This window comes from Somniosus microcephalus, chromosome 3 (genome assembly GCF_052327205.1).
Source record: "Somniosus microcephalus isolate GS21.2 chromosome 3, FLI_Smic_1.0, whole genome shotgun sequence".
Classification (NCBI taxonomy): Eukaryota; Metazoa; Chordata; class Chondrichthyes; order Squaliformes; family Somniosidae; genus Somniosus; species Somniosus microcephalus.
In genome coordinates, this window is record NC_140989.1 from 339,810,427 (window position 1) to 339,831,041 (window position 20,615).

Sequence of the window (20,615 nt, forward strand, 5' to 3'; positions counted from 1 at the left end):
GGCGAGCTATTGTCCCAACCCTGTTGTGACCCTCTAACCCATTTAATTTGAAGAATTAAAAAAATTGTTAAAAGTAATAACAAGACCTCCAGTATTTTCTGCCCTTTTTATACCTTTTTTCTCATGATTCCTGTTTCTCCCTTCAACCGGAGGTTTGCCTCTTTCTCATCTCTCAGGTTCCGTTCATATTTGATTTTAATGTCCTGAATTTCACGGTCAGCATCCTCTTCTATTTGTTTCTTTGTTTCATCAGACTCTTTAATCTGTTGTCTGGACTCTTCCTGCAACTGAGTTAATTAAAAGAAAATCATCAATACAACAGTCAACTGAGCAGAACAAAGCAAAAATACAAAACAGTATTAAACTCAGTAGTAAGTCACCTTTTGAAAGAGGATATTTAACTTTTCAGAGTCCCATTAATTCCTGATCCATGGGCTTCTTCGGTCTTACCTGTTCAATAAGTGTGCCCTTCACCTGGAGTTTGGTCTCATAGTACTCAGTCAGTTCCTCTAATGCCTGGCTCTTACTCTCGTCCATCTCATTCAGCTGTCTTTCATAATCTTCCTGCATTCGCTGGGATTTGAGCTGGAGTTCCTGGTATTTCTCATATTCCAACATCAGTTTCTGATTGTTCATGGTTTCTGAAATTAGAGTACATGTGGAAGTAAATTAAAAAATATATATATTTTATGTAGCACCTAATGAGAAGTTGATTCCAGCCCTCATAGTACTATACCACAAGTTAGATATGTACATTGCCATTAAGGACCAAGACTAGACAGCACATACCGACTGGGGTGATCATCGCCGTGTGCTCATTGGCTGATAGGAGCTAGTAATGAATACGTTTATATTCTTTACCTACACATGACCAAGATATTAACCTAGCCTTTCTCTTTGCCTGCTGCCTATTTTCAGCATTTTTAAATATATTTTCTTTTTACTTGTGAGCACACATATCCTGACAACCAAGAGTGAAACGACTGCCTGTCAGCAGAGGGTGCCCACATCCTGAAAACTCTCACAAGAGTCTGAACAACCTCTGATAGCAAGTTGCACTAATGGACGAGAGTAAGTCAGAGTACTGACTACCAGTAGAAGATGTTTGCAGGCTGACCCGTGAAAGTAAGATGACTGCCTGTCAGAAAAAGATGTTCCCAGACTGATAGGTGGAATTGAATGGCTGTGAATGCCCTCTGCTGGCAAGATATTGTGCACTTTGTGTATGAAGAACGATTAATGGTAGAAGAGGAGAAATTAGAATACTGCTACTACATTGCCAAGTTGTGTCACTGTCATTGAGTTTCTAAGCAGTACATCAAATAATTAATTTAATCGACTTAGGGAGCCAACATTTTATTACAATCTGTAGCATTTATCTGCCATTTTATGTTGACTGAAGTAGCTGTCTGTTCTGAGTTACAGGCCACAAGACAAGAACCAACATGGCATGCAATTTACCTAATTCCACGAGTTCTTTGGAATGCTTATCCAAGATCATTGTTGTATCCTCCCTATGCTTTATCTCAACCTTGTCTTTGTCGGTCTTTAAAACCTACAGCAGAACACAATATTTGATTATTTTGAGAATTGGGTTCAATAAGCACCAGTAATGTATCTCAGATGTTACTTAATGCAAGGTGACGGATTGCATTCTTTTTTGTATTGTGTTAGAAAACTGTGATGAACTGGAAAAGTATGACCCTTATCAACTGAATTTATGTTTGAATCAATATTATCTCATTCAAAGACGCCTTCTCCATTTTTGTTCATGTTATAAACTCCTTTTTCTAAAATAAAAAAAGGTGGTTCCATCCTCCCAACAAAAGTAAAGATAAAATAATTTCTTTAAATCATCTATAACAGTCTCTTGTAGTACATAACTTTTTCAGTTTGCTTTGTTGCAGAATCAGTTTCTCCATATTCATAGTTAGTCTTCATCCCAACATGTCGCATGTATTCCCCCAAAGTTGACAAGGTACGAGTCAAAAGGGAAATGTGTTTATGGTGTGCCCATATGCTCAGGACAATATTATTAATGCCTGCTCTTGTTACCTACCTGGTTCTTCGTTTTCAGAGATTCCATTTCCTGAATAAATTTCTCAGTTAACTCTTTGATTTTGTCATTGTAATTCATGTCCTTCAGCCTGAGTTGGTATTCATTCTCCATCTTCAGTTCCTCGACACGAGTTTTTAACTCCAGCGTCAGTTGATTCTGTCGAAAGAGATGAAATAATTTTCCGCCATCAATGTAACCTTAATCACGAATTGTGACACCATCCTTAATCAGTAATACAAACATTCTCCCATATTTTCTCTTCTTGCACCTCGTCTCCTGAAAACAGAGACCTGGGATTGAACCTGGAGCTTTCCTGGTCTGTATAATAAATTTACAAACTGAATTAACAGAGCTATAGATGGTTTTTCAACAACACTTGCATGTATATAGCACCTTTAAAGAAGAAAGAAAATCTCAAAGTGCTTCACAGAGAATTAGGGGGATGGGGTGGTGGGGTTAGGGTGAGGTGTGAGAGACCATGAAGGGATTTAAACATGAGGATAAGAATTTTAAATCTGAGGTTTTGGGGTCCTGGAGCCAATGCAAGTCAGCGAGGTCAGAGATGATGGGCAAATGATGGGGTAGAAGTTATGCTACAGCTATACAAAGCCCTAGTCAAACCACACCTTGAGCACTGTGTTCAGTTCTGGGCACCACACCTCAGGAGGGCCTTGGAGGGAGTGAGGCATAGATTTCTCAGAATGATACCTTAACTCCAAGAGTTAAATTACGAGAAGAGATTACACAAACTAGGGTTGTATTCCCTGCAATTTGGAAGGTTATGGGGTGATTTGGTCAATGTTTTCAAGATATTAAAGGGAACTGATAGGGTAGATAGAGAGAAACTATTTCTGCTGGTTGGGGAGTCTAGGACTGGGGAATATAGCCTAAAAGTTAAAACCAGGCCTTTCAGGAGTGAAGTTAGGGAACAATTCTACACGCAAAGGGTGGTAGAAGTTTGGAACTCTCTTTCGCAAACGGCAGTTGACGCTAGGTCAATTGTTAATTTTAAATCTGAGATTGATAGATTTTTGTTAACCAAAGGTAAAGGTGGGTATATGGAGTTAGGTCACAGGTCAGCCATGATCTCATTGAATGGTGGAACAGGCTCGAGGGGCTAAATAGCCTACTCCTGTTCCTATGTTCCTAAATAGGACTTGGTGCGGGATAGGATACGGGCAGCAGAATTTTGGATGTGCTGAAGTTTATAGAGAGTTAAAGATGGGAAGCCGGCCAGGAGAGTGTTGGTAGTTTTCTCACGGGATGACAGAAGTCCCAATTTGTAAATGAAGATTGAATGAGAATACATTTAATGTAGTGTTTTTGATCTCCCACGGTGCTCACAGATCAATATTTAAAAACATAATGGGCCAGAAATTCGCGGCCAGAAGCGTGAGTACGTTCGGGTTACTCACGCATCTGGCTGTTGGAAATGCCGGCGTTCAGCAGGAACAGCGCATGCGGGGAACGCCGGCATTTCCAGACCCGAGGTCTATTCACAGCGCGTGCGACTGCACAGGCAGCGCTTGCGCAGTGAACTTTGTGGATTTCAATGATGGATTCAGTGAGGGTAAGTCCTTACAAGTTACACTTGAAAAAAGCAAGTGTAAAGTTGTTCATTGGCTGCGGAGGAAGATATATTTTATCGTGGAGCTTTTGAAATGCAATATTTTTGTTTGGGAAAGGGAGGGAAGTTATTTTAAGAAATTTTAAGTAAGTTTTAAAGTTTAAATTTTTTTTTTAAAGGGTTTTCAGAACGGTAGGTAGAAGGAGCAATTGTGGCTGTGTGAATGGAATGTGAGAATGAGTTATGTATGTATGTCCACATATATTCCTTTACGTATATGTATGTATGTTTTATATTCCTTTACTAATGTGTATGAATGTATGTTTTTAATTATGATTTTCCAATAAGTTACTTTCTCTGAAAGTCATAATTAAATAATACATTCATACACATAAGTAAAGGAAAATATACATAACACGCAAAGGAATATATACAGACATACATACTTTCAGAAGCTCCACGATAAGAAATATCTTCCTCCGCAGCCTCTGCAGCAACTGTACCCATGATTTTTTCATGTGTAAGTTGTAATGACTTGACCTCACTGAAAGCATTAATGAAAGCGGTGAATTATACTGCGCACGCGCTGCCTGTGCAGTCGCACGCGTTCTGCCTCTGAACACCTTTGTTCAGAGGACAGGAAATGCCGGTTTTCCCCACATGCACTGTGCATGCTGAAAACCGGCATTTCATCCGGCCAGATGCGTAAGTACCCCGACCGTACTAGCGCATTTGGAAGGGAATTACTGGGCCAACATATTACATGTCAATAAAATTAAAAATTTAACAATTGCACGACTTGCCCCCTCGCATCTGCGACTGAGGGTCCAAGGAGGTGCATTGCGCAATAGGTCATCATCGTACGTATCCTCACACTGTTCCCTTTGGGGAACTGTTTGAAGTGGTGGAAGGATTTATGGCCGTGATTAACGCTCATTCCGTGACCGTAACCATCTTTGAACCAGCCATTAGGGTGGTTAGTCCTATGGCGGGAGGGTTTTACGGGCTCCCACAACCCATCTGAGGAGGGGGGAGGGGGGCCACCAACACCCACGGACGCAAGTATCCCGCTGGATGTCCACCCAGAATTTAAAGTTGGAGCTCCGACTCCACTTGCCGGGACTGTCTGGAGTGGGGTTCAAAACCCTACTCCTTCTGGCCCAGCGGCGGGGATGCTTACTGCTACGCAAAAGGCCCACTCCGCACAAAAGGTGACACCCATACGTTTCCTGCGCCTTTTCCCTCCCCGTGACTGGAGCCCTATGCTGCCATTTCACGTTGCTAATCGGATTGGGCCTTTGTCATAGCGGTAGGATCCCCGCCGCTGGGCCAGATCAGGGTAGGGTTTCGAACCCCGCTCCAGACAGTCCCGGCAAGTGGAGTCGGAGCTCCGGCTCTAAATTCTGGGTTGACATCCAGTGGGATATTTGCGTCTGTGGGTGTGCGTGGCCCCCCCTCCTTGTATAGCTTGTGGGAGCCCGTAAAACCCTCCCGCCATAGGACTAACCGCCCTAATGGCTGGTTCAAAGATGGTTACGGTCACGGAATGAGCGTTAATCACGGCCATAAATCCTTCCACCACTTCATACAGTTCCCCAAAGGGAACAGTGTGAAGACACGTATGACGACGACATTGCTAAATAAATAAATGGAATTAAAAAAATTCTTTTAGGGCTTTTAAAAGTCTTTAAATTGCTTTAATTCTCTTTAAAACTACTTCAGATTACTCAAAATAATGTAAACTTTTTAAAAAGTTTATAAAAGTTACCAAAATCTTCAAAAAACTTCCAAAAACCTATTTAAACTGCTGCTTTGCATGTAAAAATGCTTAGCAGCTTGACAGATATATTGGGGGCGTGTCCAGTGAAACTGAGACCTCAAGGGGCATGTCTCACTTGCACTGCACGCTCCTGGCTTCGCGCTGGCTGCACTCCTGGGCGGCGTGACGTCACACGCTGCCCGGGAATCTTCTTTTTCAAACACCAAGTCCAGGCGTCCCTGGAGCTGATCTGCAGTAGCGCGGGGTAAGTGCAAATACGGGGCTTGCACGCGCTGCAAGCCCCGTTTAGGAATTTCTGGCCCAATAAAATAGAGTACATGAATAAAATGTGAGAGGCAGGACCCACACAATGGGCTGGATTTTCCCAGCTGAGGCGGGTTGGAGTCGGGAGAGGTAGTTGACGGGTTCCGGTCCAGCTCCCGGCTGCAGCCGCTCTGCTGATAGACTTTTGCGATAATTGGGTTTGTTAAGCCCTCGGCGCGCGTTGCCCGGCCCAATCACTAGGAGTGGGTCTGTTCAGCTCCTCTGATGAAGCATTTGCTGCCGTTGTATTTAAGGGGGGCCATGTCCACATTTGTTGTCACTTCTACCTCCACACACCTGAGTGCTGCTTGAGAGCAAAATGACTGCACAGAGACAGAGGGCTGCGCCATGCTTCAACGATGTTCTTGTGGAGGGAGTCATAGCACGCAGGGAGATACTATTCCCTGGGAATGGAAGGAGGAGACCTCCTCACCAGACCAAGGCAGCCTGGCTGCAAATAGCTGAGGAGGTCACTGCAAGGTCTGGTGTTGCTCACACCTGGGTGCAATGCAGGAAGAGGTTCAATGATATCCTGCATTCAGTAAAAGTGAGCATAAAAGCACAATTACCTTAATTCTGCTGTGCCTGTCTTCACATCCCCATCACTCTGCATTGCCAAGCCTACTCCTGCACATCCTTACTCACCCCAACATCCCTTGCACCATCACCCATCCCTCTCTCCCTATGTACAGAATCACATCCCCATCTTACTATGCACCCCTCACACTCACCCTCAATGTTATACAATGACAACAACTAACAACTCAAAAGGAGGCAACTTGGTATTGGCACCCCACTCCATCATAGTCTCCCTCTAAACATCTATGCTATCCATTCTTTACACTCATTCCATCACTCTCACTAAAACTGCACTCCTTTCCCTCATTGCAGGAAAAGAGAGCCCGCAATAAGAGGGAGAGGGAGAGAACAGGAGGAGGACCACCATCGCTCGCTGATCTCACCAGCGCTGAGGAGGCAGCTCTAGAGATTGCAGGAGACGTTGAGCAGCCTGAAGTGGGGGACGGAGAGAGGGGCTCATTAGAACAACCTGGTGACAGAATTATTTTCCAGACATCTTATTTTGTAATCATGAATGACTCGATTGGGATCTGATGTCAATAGAAATTGAGTGCTAATCATGTGCACAATGGGATGTGTCTGCAATCTACATATCACATGTCTAACTCATGTCTTTACTCTCCCACAGGACCATCAAGAGCCCGGCACCCCACTGTCCAGGAGGAAGAGCAGGAGCACTCCTCAGAGGATGCTCCAGCCTCTGAGGGAGCAGCATCAGCAGAAATGAGCGCACCCAGCACCAGCGCAGAGACGCACACCTCGGTGGGTCCTTTGTAAGATAGAGTAGTGTTTTCACCTGGTGTATCACAAATCACAAGTGAGCAAGATCAGATGGTGGAGACAGGGACAGCAGTGAAGACTCCTCGTCGGAGGCTGCAGGAGTCTCCTAGCTCTGCTGAGCTGCATGCAGATGCTGAGCCTCTGGGGCCATCCAGGAAAAGCGTGATCCTGGAGCTTCAGGAACTAGTTCAGGAGGCTCTGACAGGGTTTGCAACCACGGTGACGTGAGTGTGCACAGAATGGAGGAGTCCATCTCAAATATGAGCAACGCCATGGCGCACGCACTGGCAACTGTAGGTTCTGCCATGGAAAGGATGGCAACCTCCATGGAGGACATAAATTGCCAGACTCAGAAGAACATGGTAACACTTCTAAATAGATGGTCATCTATGGAGGATAGATGGGTATATATTGAGGAGAGAAACCAGAGGTCCATGAACGTCCTTGTTATGAGGAATGACAGCACAGAAATGGGTCCTCATGGCCCCACTGATGTGCAGCAAGGTGCTCTCCAGCTACTTGCTAGCAGAGAAGGTGGCCCATGAGAAGGATGATGGCGGGAGGGGACATGGAAGTGGGGGCTCCGCTTCAAGCGCTCCTCCCCTTGCCAACCCCTCGGTCAGAGCCCCATATGCCTCCCCGAGCAGTGATGGCCAAGTCTGCCCCTGCACAGCCGCAGGAGGAGCAGACTTTTGTGGGGCCCTCAAGGGCTCCAAAACCCAGAGGCTGACTGCTAAAGGCGTCTAAGCAAGCGCAGCAGGGAAGTGAGCAGCCTGCCTCTACATCTGTTGAAGCCACAGGGGTAGCATCTCTTAGAAGCACGCGTAAAAGAAGGCTCACACATAAATAATCACTAGGGTAGTCACTTGGGTGATTTCCTATAAATGAATGCTGAGTCTCAGTTCTTTTATTTTGTTGTAATAAAGTAATGTATTGTGAATGATTGATGTTGTTGCCATATGTGTGGTCACAAACTGAGGTGGCACAGACAAGGGTAAGGACGCCTTTATTGTCCAGTAATGGTGGTGACAGTGCAAGAATTGAACAGTTCACTGTAGAGATGCTCTATGGTGTGGCAGTGGGGTAATACCAACCTTCATGTGTATGTGGCAGCCACATGTCTGTGCTGCACAAAGTTACGTGAATCTGACATTGATTAGCCCATCCCTGGCATCACAGGCAGCAATGTGCTCGCGTGCTGGTCGCACTGGGGCAGCTGCCTCCTCCAGGTCTTCCTTTTGCTGACCCTCATTCTGGTTGTCCACCTCCTCCTAAGAGGCTGTGCGCTCTGCTCCTTCTTCCTCATGTGCTGCAGTGCGATGTTGTGCAGGGCGCAGCAGACAACAACGATTCTGGAGACCCTGGCTGGTGCGTATTGAAGGGCTCCACCAGATCTGTCCAGGCATCTGAAGCACATTTTGAGCAACCCTATTGTTTGCTCTATGAGAGATCGGGTGGAAATGTGGTTTTGATTGTAGCGCTACTCAGACTCATTTGAGGGCTTCCTCAACGGTGTCATTAGTCACATCTTCAGGGGATAGCCCTTGTCTCCAAGGAGCCAGCCGGAAAGTTTGTATGGCGGTGCGACCAGCTGAGGGACAGTGGACTGGTGCAGGATGCAAGAGTCATGGCAGCTGCCAGGGAATCTCGTGCACACATGCATGGTGCTCTTCCTATGGTTGCAGACCAGCTGCATGTTAAGGGAGTGGAAGCCCTTGCGGTTTATAAATGATGCTGGGTTCTGAAGGGGTGCCCTGATGACCACATGTGTGCAGTCGATGATGCCCTGCACCCGTGGGAAGCCAGCCAGATTGACAAAGCCGAGTGCCCGCCCGGTAACACTGGCTTCATCACTGGAAAAGTGGATGTAATTTGCGGGTTTGTCAAAGAGGGCATCGGTGACCTGCGTGATGCATCTGTGGGCGGCCGACTGGGAGATGCCACTAATGTCTGCTGCTGATCCCTGGAAGGAGCCTGACGCAAAGTTGAGGGCGGTGGTGACTTTGACAGTCACTGGTAAGGCGTGTCCACCTGCTCCTCTGGGCTGCAGGTCCTGATCGAGCATTGTGCAAATGTCTGTGACTGCCTGTCGCTAAAGTCTCAGCCTCCTTTGGCGCTGCTGCTCAGTCATGTTGAGGAAGCTCATCCTCTGTCAGTAAACCCTGTGTTGGGGGTATCTCTTGCGGCGAGGTGCAGCCCTGCGCTGATAGCCTCTGCCCTGTGCAGCATCAGGTGGTTGAGGAGAAGGTTGGCGCTCTTGTTGTTGGTGATGCTGGTGTGCCTGGTTCTGCTGCTGCTGCGGCTGATCTTCTTCCGATTCTGAGGACCAGGATGACAAGAGTATAAATCGTTCCCATTCTGCTGTTATATATGGTAGTTGAAGATGAGATCTTAGAAGAAGTCAGTCACTGGGGAGGGAGGTTATTCCAAGGAGGTGACAGTGCATATAGAGTTTACAACACACACTTGCAGCCTCAATACAGATCAAATGTGTCTTCCAAATCCTGAAACCAGCAACCTCTGACATTTGACAATGAACAGATGTGAAAGGTTAGATTTTATACTGAAGTTGCAGCTGTGAACTATTGAGCTTGTTGGAACTCCCGATATACTTACCTGACGTGATCTGCGAGTGACGAGAAACCTGTTGAAAATGTTGCAAAATAGAAAAAGGCTGGCAAAATAGCAGGTAACAAGCACTTAACAAGCAGTTAAGTATCTTAAATGCCTCCCCCGCCGCTTGGTGTCGGGTCTGTTCTGATATCACAGACCCGGCACTTTGAAAACTCACATGGAGGCGGGTTTGCAACCCGCCGTCAATCATTCCGAATTTAACAGCTGATCCGTCTCCGAACCCACCCTCTGAGCGCTGGCAAAATCGCGGCCAATGTCACCAGAATGCCAGGCTAGATGAGGAGACAAACTTACTGCCATATAGATAGCTCTTATTTTAAAATCTTTTCTCTTTTTGACCATCATTTCTTCCCATCTATCTCCTTTTTTTCCTTATTTCACTTCCTCTTTTCAGCCTCCTTGATGTTTTATTATCCCTTTTCCCTTCCCTCTATATTCTTTCTCTCCTTTGAATTTACTTTTTTCTCCATTCCTCTCTCTTTACGTTGCCTGCACTACTGCGCTCTTGCCCTCTCTCACTTTTCCCTCTGTGCAGAATGGAGGATGAGGCCAGGGACTGGGCTGCAGTAAATCAGCCTAATGCGGAAATCCTGAAGTTGTGGTCTGTCATTCACTGCTCCTTCACAGGTTACACTGTGCCCTTCCTCCACACTCCCCTCCCCCCAACAGAGCTGGCAATCAGTGAAATCTCTCAAATCAGGGAAACTGATGAAAACTTTGGCTCTTCCGCAGTAATTACGCTGTTAAATTCCCCACTAAAAGTTAGACCCAAAGGGATTAGGTGTAACTGGGGTTTAAGGAGTGTATTGACTGCTAAACAGAGGTTATGGCCCTGAAAAAATAATTTAAATTTATCCATTTTAATAAAAACTACAATTTTTAAGAAACATTTAATTTTTTTAACAAAGTTTGTTCATCTTTATTTCAGGTTTGCCTTTTCCCCATGTGAGAGCCCCAATCTTTGTTTTGTTCACTCTAACATTTTACAAAAGTTAGAATTTTAAGAGCTTACTCACGTCCTTGTTCGCTGACTGTGAGAATTCTGCGTTTTGATTGGCTGCTTAGACAGCTTGTTGATATCACAGCAGCTCGCACTGTGGGATCCCCCACTATACTCTGTTGAGTTGAATTACACGTTGGAAAACACAAACTTCTCGACACAGGGATCGTGAGATCTTTGTGCGAAGCTTACTTCGGTGCCAGCCGCGAAAGCCTTTGCTTCGCTGCTGACTGCAAATTCCGAGCCAATGTAATTTATCATTTAAATGACCAATCAGAAATAACACTAAAAAGTGATAGTTCTGGAATCTAGTTGCAAAACCTAAACCAAAAAATAAAATGAACAGTGCTCACGATAATAAACTTAGCAGCAAAGACAAACATTTCAAGACTGCTTTAAATATATAGACTAAAACTGATTTGCCTCCAGATAAATTAAAGTGAATAATGTTATATATTTCTAACTGAAAGCTGGGGTATCTTTTTCCTGCTGTAAGCTTTTCTAAACTGAAGGGCAAACATTGTTTAAAAGGTATTTGACCTTTTTATTTTGTGTGGAAAAGAGATTTAAATTCCTTCTGGAAAATTCCTTGTCACTAAGCGTGTGCAGTCCTCTTCAATGTTTATGATCAATAGCACTTTACCTTTTCTTGCAAGTCCGATTTTGTGATCAGAATTTCTTCTGCATGGCCAACTTCTTTTTCTCGTTTCAGTACCCGGCCCTCTTTATCAATTATCTTCCAGATCATAAGACATGCATCCTCTGAAGCCGTCAGCAAGTACTGGTCATCATAGGTAATGACCATCTGTACAGAGAAAGGAAAGGACAAGGTAAAAGCAGTGTTCCAAGGATTTTGAAAAATGTGCACTAATGGCTTTCTCACCGCAAATGGATGTCCAAAGTCTCCACCAGATCTTCTTCTGCTTTGCCAAGAGAAACGGCTAACATTTAAAAAATACAGAATTTATGGGTTCCACTGTATCTCAACCAGCAGCTGCGGTTAGTTATCTGATATAACCTGGGGGTGGATGCTTTCAAACTGGGTGATTACAAGGGAGATTAATAGGGCTCGATTTTGCCAGTGTGGGCGGGCTGGGGCGTGTCAGGTGGCATTCGTGTCAGGACCCCGACTCCGAAGTGAAGTGGGGAAAAAATTGCGATTTTCCCCTAATTGGGCAATTGATTTCCAGCGTGTGGGAACCCCTGGCCCAATGAGTCTTTTCATACAGAAAGTCGTCTCCGATGAAGTCATCAATGCTGTTGGATTTAAGGCCTGCAAGCAGCCTTGCTTCTTCTGGAGACTGCAAAATTTATGGTGATTGTAGTAAGGAATTCATTGATCGACTATGTCCACCAGCAGGCCAAAGTGTGCTCCACTCTTCGATGAGCCCTCCCTCCAAGCTCTGGTGGAGGGAGCAAGATCGAATAAGGAGGTGCTCCTCCCTTCCTCAGGGAGAAAAAAGCCACCCCAGCAGACTAAAGCTGTGTGGCTGCAAGTGGCCCAGGAGGTCAACTCCATCTCGATGAGCCGCAGAACCTAACAGGAAAAGTGATGACTTTCCCATCTCCATCAATCTGATCCCCATCGCCTCTCCTCACCAGCACTCTGCTTTACTAACCTCTTCCTCCACATCCCACTTGACACTTACATCCTTGCACCCTTACCCATTGCCTCTCTCTCTATGGTCACATTCACTTAACTATTTCACCATGTAGCCTCACACTCGCTATCACTGTGATGCAACAACAACAACTTACAACACACAGGGAGGGCCCTTTGTCTCCTTCTAAGCATCTATGCTATGCATTCTCTACACTCACTCCTTCATTCTCACTCAAACTCCACTTGTGTTCCTCATTGCAGGAAAAGAGAGCCCACAATAAGAGGGAAAGAGCCATGAAAGGAGGAGGGCCACCCTCAGTAGCCCAGCTCACCGGCTGGGAGGAGGCAGCCCTGGAAATCACCGGGATTGAGGAGGATTCCCAAGTGGGGGACGGATAGACGGGCGCATCACAGCAAGCTGTTGACAGAATAGTTTGGCATCTCTCTCATTGACATTGCATGAGTCACTGATAATGAATCTGATGCTCTAACAGATTGACTTATGATCATCTGCACTATTCAATGTGCATGTAACCCTGACCTCACATCTCTAACTCTTTCCTTTACTCCCTCACAGGCCCATCGAAAGCCCCCCTCCCGATTGTCCAGGAGGAACAGCCTGAGCTTCAAGACTCTTCAGAGGAAGCTGCAGACTCTGAGGGCGCAGTATCAGCAGAATTCAGCGCACCCAGCACCAGCGCAGACACTCACACCTCGGTGGGACCTTCACGAGATAGAGTAGTGTTGGCACCTGGTGTATCACAGCTCACAAGTGAGCATCAGCAGATGGTGGAGACAGGGACAGCGGTGGAGGGTCCTCGTCGGAGGATGCAGGACTGTGTGAGCTTGGCTCAGCTGCATGTCGACCCTGTGCCTCCGGGTCCATCCAGAAGGAGAGCGGTGCTGGAACTCCAGGAACAGGTGCAGGAGTCTCTGGCAGGTTTTGTCTTCAGGGTCGCTGTGAGTGTGGAGCGAATGGAGGAGTCCATTGCGAACATGAGCAGAGCCTTTGTGGAGGCATTGGCGCATGAACGCATCACCGCGGAAAGGATGGCAACTTCCGTGGAAAGGATGGCTAACTCCGTGGTAAGGCTGGCTACGGTAGAGGAGAGGATGGCTATGGTAGAGGAGAGGATGGCTATGGTCATGGAGGAGCTTAGTCACCAGGGTCTTGAAAACATGGTCATTGTTCAGAATAGAATGACATCTCTTGAGGGGCGATGGTCAGCTATTGAGCATAGAAACCAGACCTTCATGGAAGTCCTCTGGAGTAGGACTTCCAGTGCAGAAACAGGTCCTCATGGCCCCCCTGAAGTGCGTGTAGGATGGGGGAAATGTCTAAAAATCAGAAAGGCCTCTCAAAATTGGGCCACTTGCTAGCTCTGAAGTGGGGCTGACCCATGAGAGGGATGTTGGTGGCAGACAACAAGGAAGTGGGGGCTCCTCTCCAAGCGCTCACACGACCATGCCACTGCAAAACCCTCGGTCAGAGCCCCACCAGAGTCCTCACCCAAATGAGATGGGCATCTCAGCCCCTACATAGCTGCAGGAGCAGCAGACTGTTGCCGAGCCCTCACAGGTTCGCAACCCCAGAGGACGCCCGCCAAAGGCATCGAGACAGGAGCAGCAAGAAAGTGATTTTAAACCTCAAAACTTGCAATCTGTTTAGAAACATTCTTATCCTTTCAAACTTCCAGGGGATGATAAATATTATTCATTTCACAGTTATAAAGATCACAGAAAAGATTTAGCAGATTTGAGCTTGGATTATTCATAGAGTTCTATTTTTGCTTATATTGTTTTGTTGCATTAACAACATACTTGTAATGTGATCTGATTCTAAACAAGAACAAATCATGCAGGCCTTCAAACAAGCGACCGTACTTCCCAGATAGGTTTCTTTTTCAGAAAAATGTGCTGGGCCAGAAAGGTACGTTATTAGCTATAGTTTTCAGGTCCATTCATTAAAATAGTTTTTTCAGACTGGAAACAACGCTATACCAATAAGACCAGCACATTGAACCAACTCTGTCTTCAATTCAACTAAGACCTGCTCTCTAAATATCAAAGGAACATTCTGATATCTAGTATACCTTAGTGATTGGTCCAGCATGCGCCGGATACTCATTCCATTCCTGCTTTACAGGTAGTGGGATTTTCATACTTCGTACTATCCCATTGGCAGTGCCTAGAAACAACATTCGTCCAGAACGTGACATAACAACGCAGGTATATGCAACATCATTTGATGGAACCTCCCGAATAATCTGGGTAGGGAGGAGCAAAGAAAAAACAAAGAGTAAAAATGATCCAGGGAGTTTCAGTCATGGAAACATTGTTAATCTGGAAAGAATGAGGTTTCAACCTGAAAACAAAACTCTGCTTTTAGTAACTTACCAAGTTGTGAATAGTACATAATAGTGTCATTATAGAAGGTATATTTCATAAGTAATAGTACTGTATATTACTGGGGCTTACTTCACTAAAATGAAATACCCTGGAATTCACCAGCGCTTTGCATAGAAGAGTAAAATATGTGGTCTTGCGGACATGTGAAATAAATACATTGCAATTACAGTAATATTTTTCCTTTCTTTGAACCTAATGTTTGAAAGCAAGACCAAAACAAAGTATATTTTTTCTCAGAATCAAATCTTAACTTAGTTTCCGGAATTCTTGTTGCTGACGGCAGGCTTGCAGAGTCATGAATGATGGAGCAGGACAATCTTCTCGCCCATCAGTTCCCAGCTGTTATCATCACTTGAGTACTGCATGTCATTGCGACAGTTTCTTTATATTTTCGAACATGCCCAATATCATGTCTTGCTTTGCCTTTGTGTAACAGTCCAAAGATTCGCTAGCATGTCCCCAAAAATTCCATTGACAGAAAAAGATGTCATCAAGAATTTAGAATCAGCTCTAGCTTGGAAGTGCAATATGACATGGAGTTGCTGAAGACCTCATGGGTATCCCAAATGGCTCTACGTTATCATGCGAGTCCTCCCTTCATTTACATATTAATGTAGCATGTTGTCCATATCATATCATTGCAGCAATGTACAACAATGTATAACTTTTATGAACATAACTTTTCACAAGCATATTTTGTAAATGCTAGTTGCTCTTCCACTGTGTTGTCCAAGAGTAAAAGTGAAAGAAATGCCTCCCTTTTTCTGTTACTGCATCTCTGCTTGTCTCCGACTCAATCCTTTTGCTTCCCTTTCTTTCCATCTCTCCCTTAGACTATTACACACTTTCTCCCTCTTTTGTTTGTTGTCACCTCCGTTTCTCTCCAGGTCTTTCTTTCTATCTCCTTATTTCTCCAACCATGATGCTTTTTATCAAAATATTTAAACTATTTTAAATGATCACAAACACTAATCACAACCGCCCTCCTTCCTTTCAGTTTGTTACCATGTTCGGAATAGCACATACCTGATGCAATACGGTTCTGTGTTGTCGTAAAATAAGGGCGCTATTGGACAGTGGGAGGAGTAATGTCTGCTAAACAATATCCTATAATAATGATACCCTGGTGCTTTCATTAGCTTTATACATATCTTTCCACAGTTTGATCATTGTTTATCTCAAATCCTGCGGACCAATCACACCCTCAAAAACACCCAACTCACATTTTTTTTTACTAATGTAGATAGATTTTACTACCCAGTGGTGATATTATACTGATACCATTTTTTTTATAGCGCTCCAAAGTACAACAATGTATGCCAGTCATCGGTTTACTCACCACCCCTTTTATTTTTCTGCATAGAAAATTGTGTATTGAGAATTTAGTGACTACAGGATTATTCTGCCTTCTTATGTTTTACCCAGCTAGAACTGTTGAAATGAATAAGAGTTTTATTAATTTAATCTCGGAACTATTAGGTAATGTCTCTGAAAAGCTGGGCCTTGAAACATGTCTTAGTGTATTGCACTTGCTGATCAGCAGTTTCTAAATGCCAAATTACCACAGGATGTAACAGCAACTCCCCTTCACCTCATTCTACACACCTGGGAATCAGTAATTTCTTTCAAAGTTCGATCAGACCCCACTGCAAATATGCTTTTACTATCTGGTGTGATACAAAGGCCAGTGTAACTGCAGGACTTCAGTACACTCTCAGATTCTCTCTTTCCAGTCAGTGTATTCCACTCATACACTGCACCATCCATACCACAGGAAATCAATTTACTGTCGTCCGAATTCCAGACAATAGCGCGAATCTGTATGAGGAAGAAATAGAAGAATATCAGTGTATAATCTCTCAAGTGCTCACTTTATCATTTACTTCACCGCTGTATTTTAATATACAAATCACATATAATATATATGCTTCAGCCTTTACTATGTGCACTGAACACATACAGACTTAAATTGCAACACACATGAACCGTATTGATCCAGATGTGAGTGAACAGTCACTGTATTCTGTAATTCCCTCCTGTAGTGAACCCAAAGGAAACTTTGTGCTATCCGGAGGTGAGCTATCCGGCAATCTGGAGCCAACGGTAAAAATCAGCAGCCGTTTTTTATTCTTTTTGTTTGTTTTTTTTGCTTTGTTTGAACAGTCAAGCTGTGCAAGGTCTGTAGTTATAGCAACAGCTTCAGCTACAGAGCTTTAGGGCCACACCCGAGTGTTTAGAAGCTGTTGCTAAGCAACAGTGTTTGTTGTCAAATACAGAGATAAGAATCTCCGTATCGCTCAACATTAACTCTGGAGAGTACGGCACTTTTTAGGCAACGGCAGCAGCTCGGTCCCGTGGGTGCCGGATAGCACAAAGTTTCCTGTATAAGGCATCAAAGGACTTGCATTATTAGTTGTCAACCTTGGCTTAGTGGCTTCGTGCTCTTGCCTCTGAGTCAGAAGATGGTGTGTACATCCCCTGGTTTTCCACATTAGCACTTTGATTACCACTGGTGGAGCCAATCACCGCAAAAAGAACTCTAATCTTTGGGTCTTTCCAATGTAATTAAAATATGGATTTTTTTTCTCATATCCTTCATGTTACATGTAACTTCTTCATTGAAAGTGAACAGTTCCTAGATTTGTACAGTGCTGAGCACAGAAAATATGCAATGCTGTGTATCATCTGCATTTGCTGTTTTCTGTGATTACATTACTGCTGATTACGCAGCAGTACTTATAAGAACATAAGAACATAAGAAATAGGAGCAGGAGTAGGCCAATTGGCCCCTCGAGCCTGCTCCGCCATTCAATAAGATCATGGCTGATCTGATCCTAACTGCCAATCCACTATCACAGAACCATCCCCTGCATCTAACAGAATTAGACACACGAAATAGGAGCAGGATCAGGCTACACGGCCCCTGGGCCCGCTCCACTACCCACAGGGCCATGACCGATCCGAACCTAGACTCATGTCCAAATTCCTGCCCGCTCCCCGTAACCCTTTACTTCTAGGAAACTGTCTATTTCTGTTTTAAATTTATGTAATGATGTAGCTTCTACAGTTTTTTGGGGCAGCATATTCCATGGACCTACCACCCTCTGAGTGAAGTAGTTCCTCCTCATCTCAGTTTTGAAAGAGCAGCCCCTTATTCTAAGACTATGCCCCCTAGTTCTAGTTTCACCCATCATCGGGAACATCTTCCCTGCATCCACCCGATCCAACCCCTTCACAATCTTATATGTTTCAATAAGATCACCTCATTAGGTATTTCTTGTTGCTGTTTAATATCTGCATTTCTTTTATGCTTTCTAATTATTATCCTTCATTTACTTTTCTATAAGTCATGCCTTCACTACTTTCGTACCCTCAAAGTTATTGCTTCTAGCTTTAGGGTTGTTTTTCCAGCCTTGTATTCAGTTGGTTGTAAGATTACACATGTCCAATTGTATATACCCATGTTTTTGAATATGGAATTACCTTTACCCAATAGTCCAATGATATGGCATTAATCCTGGCCATAGATGTGGAATTAGTCTTGGTCATTTATCAATTGACCTGCTATGACCATGTTCATATGTAAAGATACGGGATTACTTATCCCTGCATATAGATACTGCATTACCTTTACCATTTTCTATATGTTCACAGATATGATATTATTGATGTTCAGAAATATAGCATTACCTACGTCCATAAGTCACTAGATACCATGGCGGCAGCAGACTGATAAGACACAAGGAAATCATAGATAAACAAAATTACTGTAATATATAATAAAAATTGTCCTGAATCTCACCTTCCCATTGTGACCTTTAAGATTAACCTGGTTTTCAAATGTGGTTGTGGAATGAATATGAATGACGTTTCCATTCACGACTGCAAATAGGTGTCCACCATTGCTAAAGGAACACTGAAAGAAAAGAAGATAATGTTAAAAGTCGTACCATTACAGGAGCTGGATCTGTATAAATGACAGTACAAGTAATGCACATTGCGAGTTATAAGGTGCTTTTGGGTCATTATTACAAGTGCATGGAAAACATAGACTAAATTTAAATTTAAAATGAGCTGGAAATTGGGCCAGAATTTATCGACCTCAATTGGACACATTTAAAATAGAAGTGAAAGAGGAAATGGCTGACAGAGAGAATCCATAGAAAAGTAGTCATGGTGAGAGATGTAACGCATTAAGAGACCAAAATGTTTTTAAAAAGCAATATGAACTTACAGATACTGGTGGACAGGAAAACACCCTCTGGTCCATCCAGCCTGTCCCACATGATTGTGATACCTTCACATCAATGTTCCCCTTAATTTTTTTTGGGGCCGCGCGGCCCCTTTAACAGACCGCGCGGCCCATTCAAACTTCCATACATGCGCGGTTTTTAGCATTGGGAAGCTGGCTCACCAGCTGAGCGGGACCTTGAGACGGCTGTGCAGCTTAAAAGGAACAGTGCTTCACAATATATACACTCGCCACCCCACCCAAAAACCATGTGATCTCCTCGGAGAGGTGAAAAATCAGATTAAAACCCAGGCCAATTTGGGGAAAAAAATCTGGGAAAGTCCTCTCCAAACCCCACCCCTCCAACCACAGGCAATCAAAACTGGTCCATGAGATCACTCTGGTCCTGAATTCCTTACAGCAGCTATCTTTTGTAAGAGGTGAGCTCATTAACAATTAAAGGGCAACTTGATAAAGAGCAATGATACCTTGTTTGTATAATTTAAAAAAAATCCTGAACACATATTTATCTATCTATCCATATATACATCAATAAAATGTGTTAAAATTGTTACATACAACATGTGCTGTCTGTAAGTGTATCACTTGCTTCCTCTGGAACGTTCCCCATCACACTTGCTTGATAACACCCCTATTGTGCTAAAACAGCATATCCTCCAACTCACCATAAGCAATGTCTTGTGAAATCTGTTAGCATGCATTATAAATATCCTGGAATTGTATCAGTGTTGTGCTCCCATCCTGTTGAAATTAATGGGTAATGCTGTAACAGTAACAGCAATGCCTGCTATTCTTACTTGCTCCAGAGAATTTGATGAGCATGAAGCACAATGTGATTTTCAGATTTATGTAGCGAGATCCAAGTATTGGACTCGGACTGTAAGATAGCATTTTAAGGTACCCTTTCCTTGTTAATGTGTATTTACTCAGTTTGGCTCAGTTGATAGTGCTGTTGTCTGAAGGCTGTGAGTTCAAACACCACAGCAGGGCTTAAGCTGACATCTAGGCTCACACCTAAATGTAGTACTAGGGGAGGACATTTTGTCACAGTTGCTGTCCTTTGGATGAGAAGTTAAACCAGGGCCCTGTCTACCTTGGTCTGGTAGTTTAGGTAGATGTAAAAGATCCCATAGCATTATCAGAGGAAGAACAGAGAATTCTCATTGTGTCCTGATCAACATTCCTCCCTCAATCAGCACAACCAAAAATGGAGTAATTCATCCAGCTGCTGTTTCTGGGATCTTTCTGTGTGCAATTTGGTTGTCATACTTGCCTACATAACAATAGTCACTCCACTTCAAAGTAATTCACTGTCTGTAAAGTATTTTGCAATGTTTCTCAGGTGCGACATGGCATTACATAAATGCAAGTTTCAGGTGTTCTAGCTCTTGTTAAAGTTAACAAAATCAACCTGCCTGCTCAGCTGGATGTTAAAGATCCACATCATTATTCAGAGACGAGCAGGGAGTCCACAGGGAGTCCTAGCCAATGGTCCTCCCTCAACCAATACAATCAAAAAACAGATCATCTGGTCATTTATATCATTGTGGTTTATGGGAGATTGCTGTGAGCAAATTGGCTACCGTGTTTCATTACATAACAACAGTGACCACGCTTCAAAAGTACGTAATTGACTGAAGTGCTTTGGG

At 44.0% G+C, this 20,615-nt stretch overlaps 1 protein-coding gene across 1 annotated transcript in view; it reads right to left on the minus strand.

Moving 5' to 3' along the window:
- cfap57 (cilia and flagella associated protein 57) overlaps positions 1-20,615 on the minus strand; it is a 131,186-nt gene that overhangs the window by 41,506 nt on the left and 69,065 nt on the right. Inside the window, exons 8-15 of the mRNA XM_085983245.1 lie at positions 18,517-18,630; positions 16,320-16,532; positions 14,399-14,572; positions 11,346-11,507; positions 2,060-2,215; positions 1,462-1,555; positions 451-641; positions 114-287 (exon numbers count right to left, since the gene is read on the minus strand). Of these exons, the coding sequence (XP_085839371.1) occupies positions 114-287; positions 451-641; positions 1,462-1,555; positions 2,060-2,215; positions 11,346-11,507; positions 14,399-14,572; positions 16,320-16,532; positions 18,517-18,630 (1,278 nt within the window). The remainder of the gene's footprint in view (positions 1-113; positions 288-450; positions 642-1,461; positions 1,556-2,059; positions 2,216-11,345; positions 11,508-14,398; positions 14,573-16,319; positions 16,533-18,516; positions 18,631-20,615) is intronic.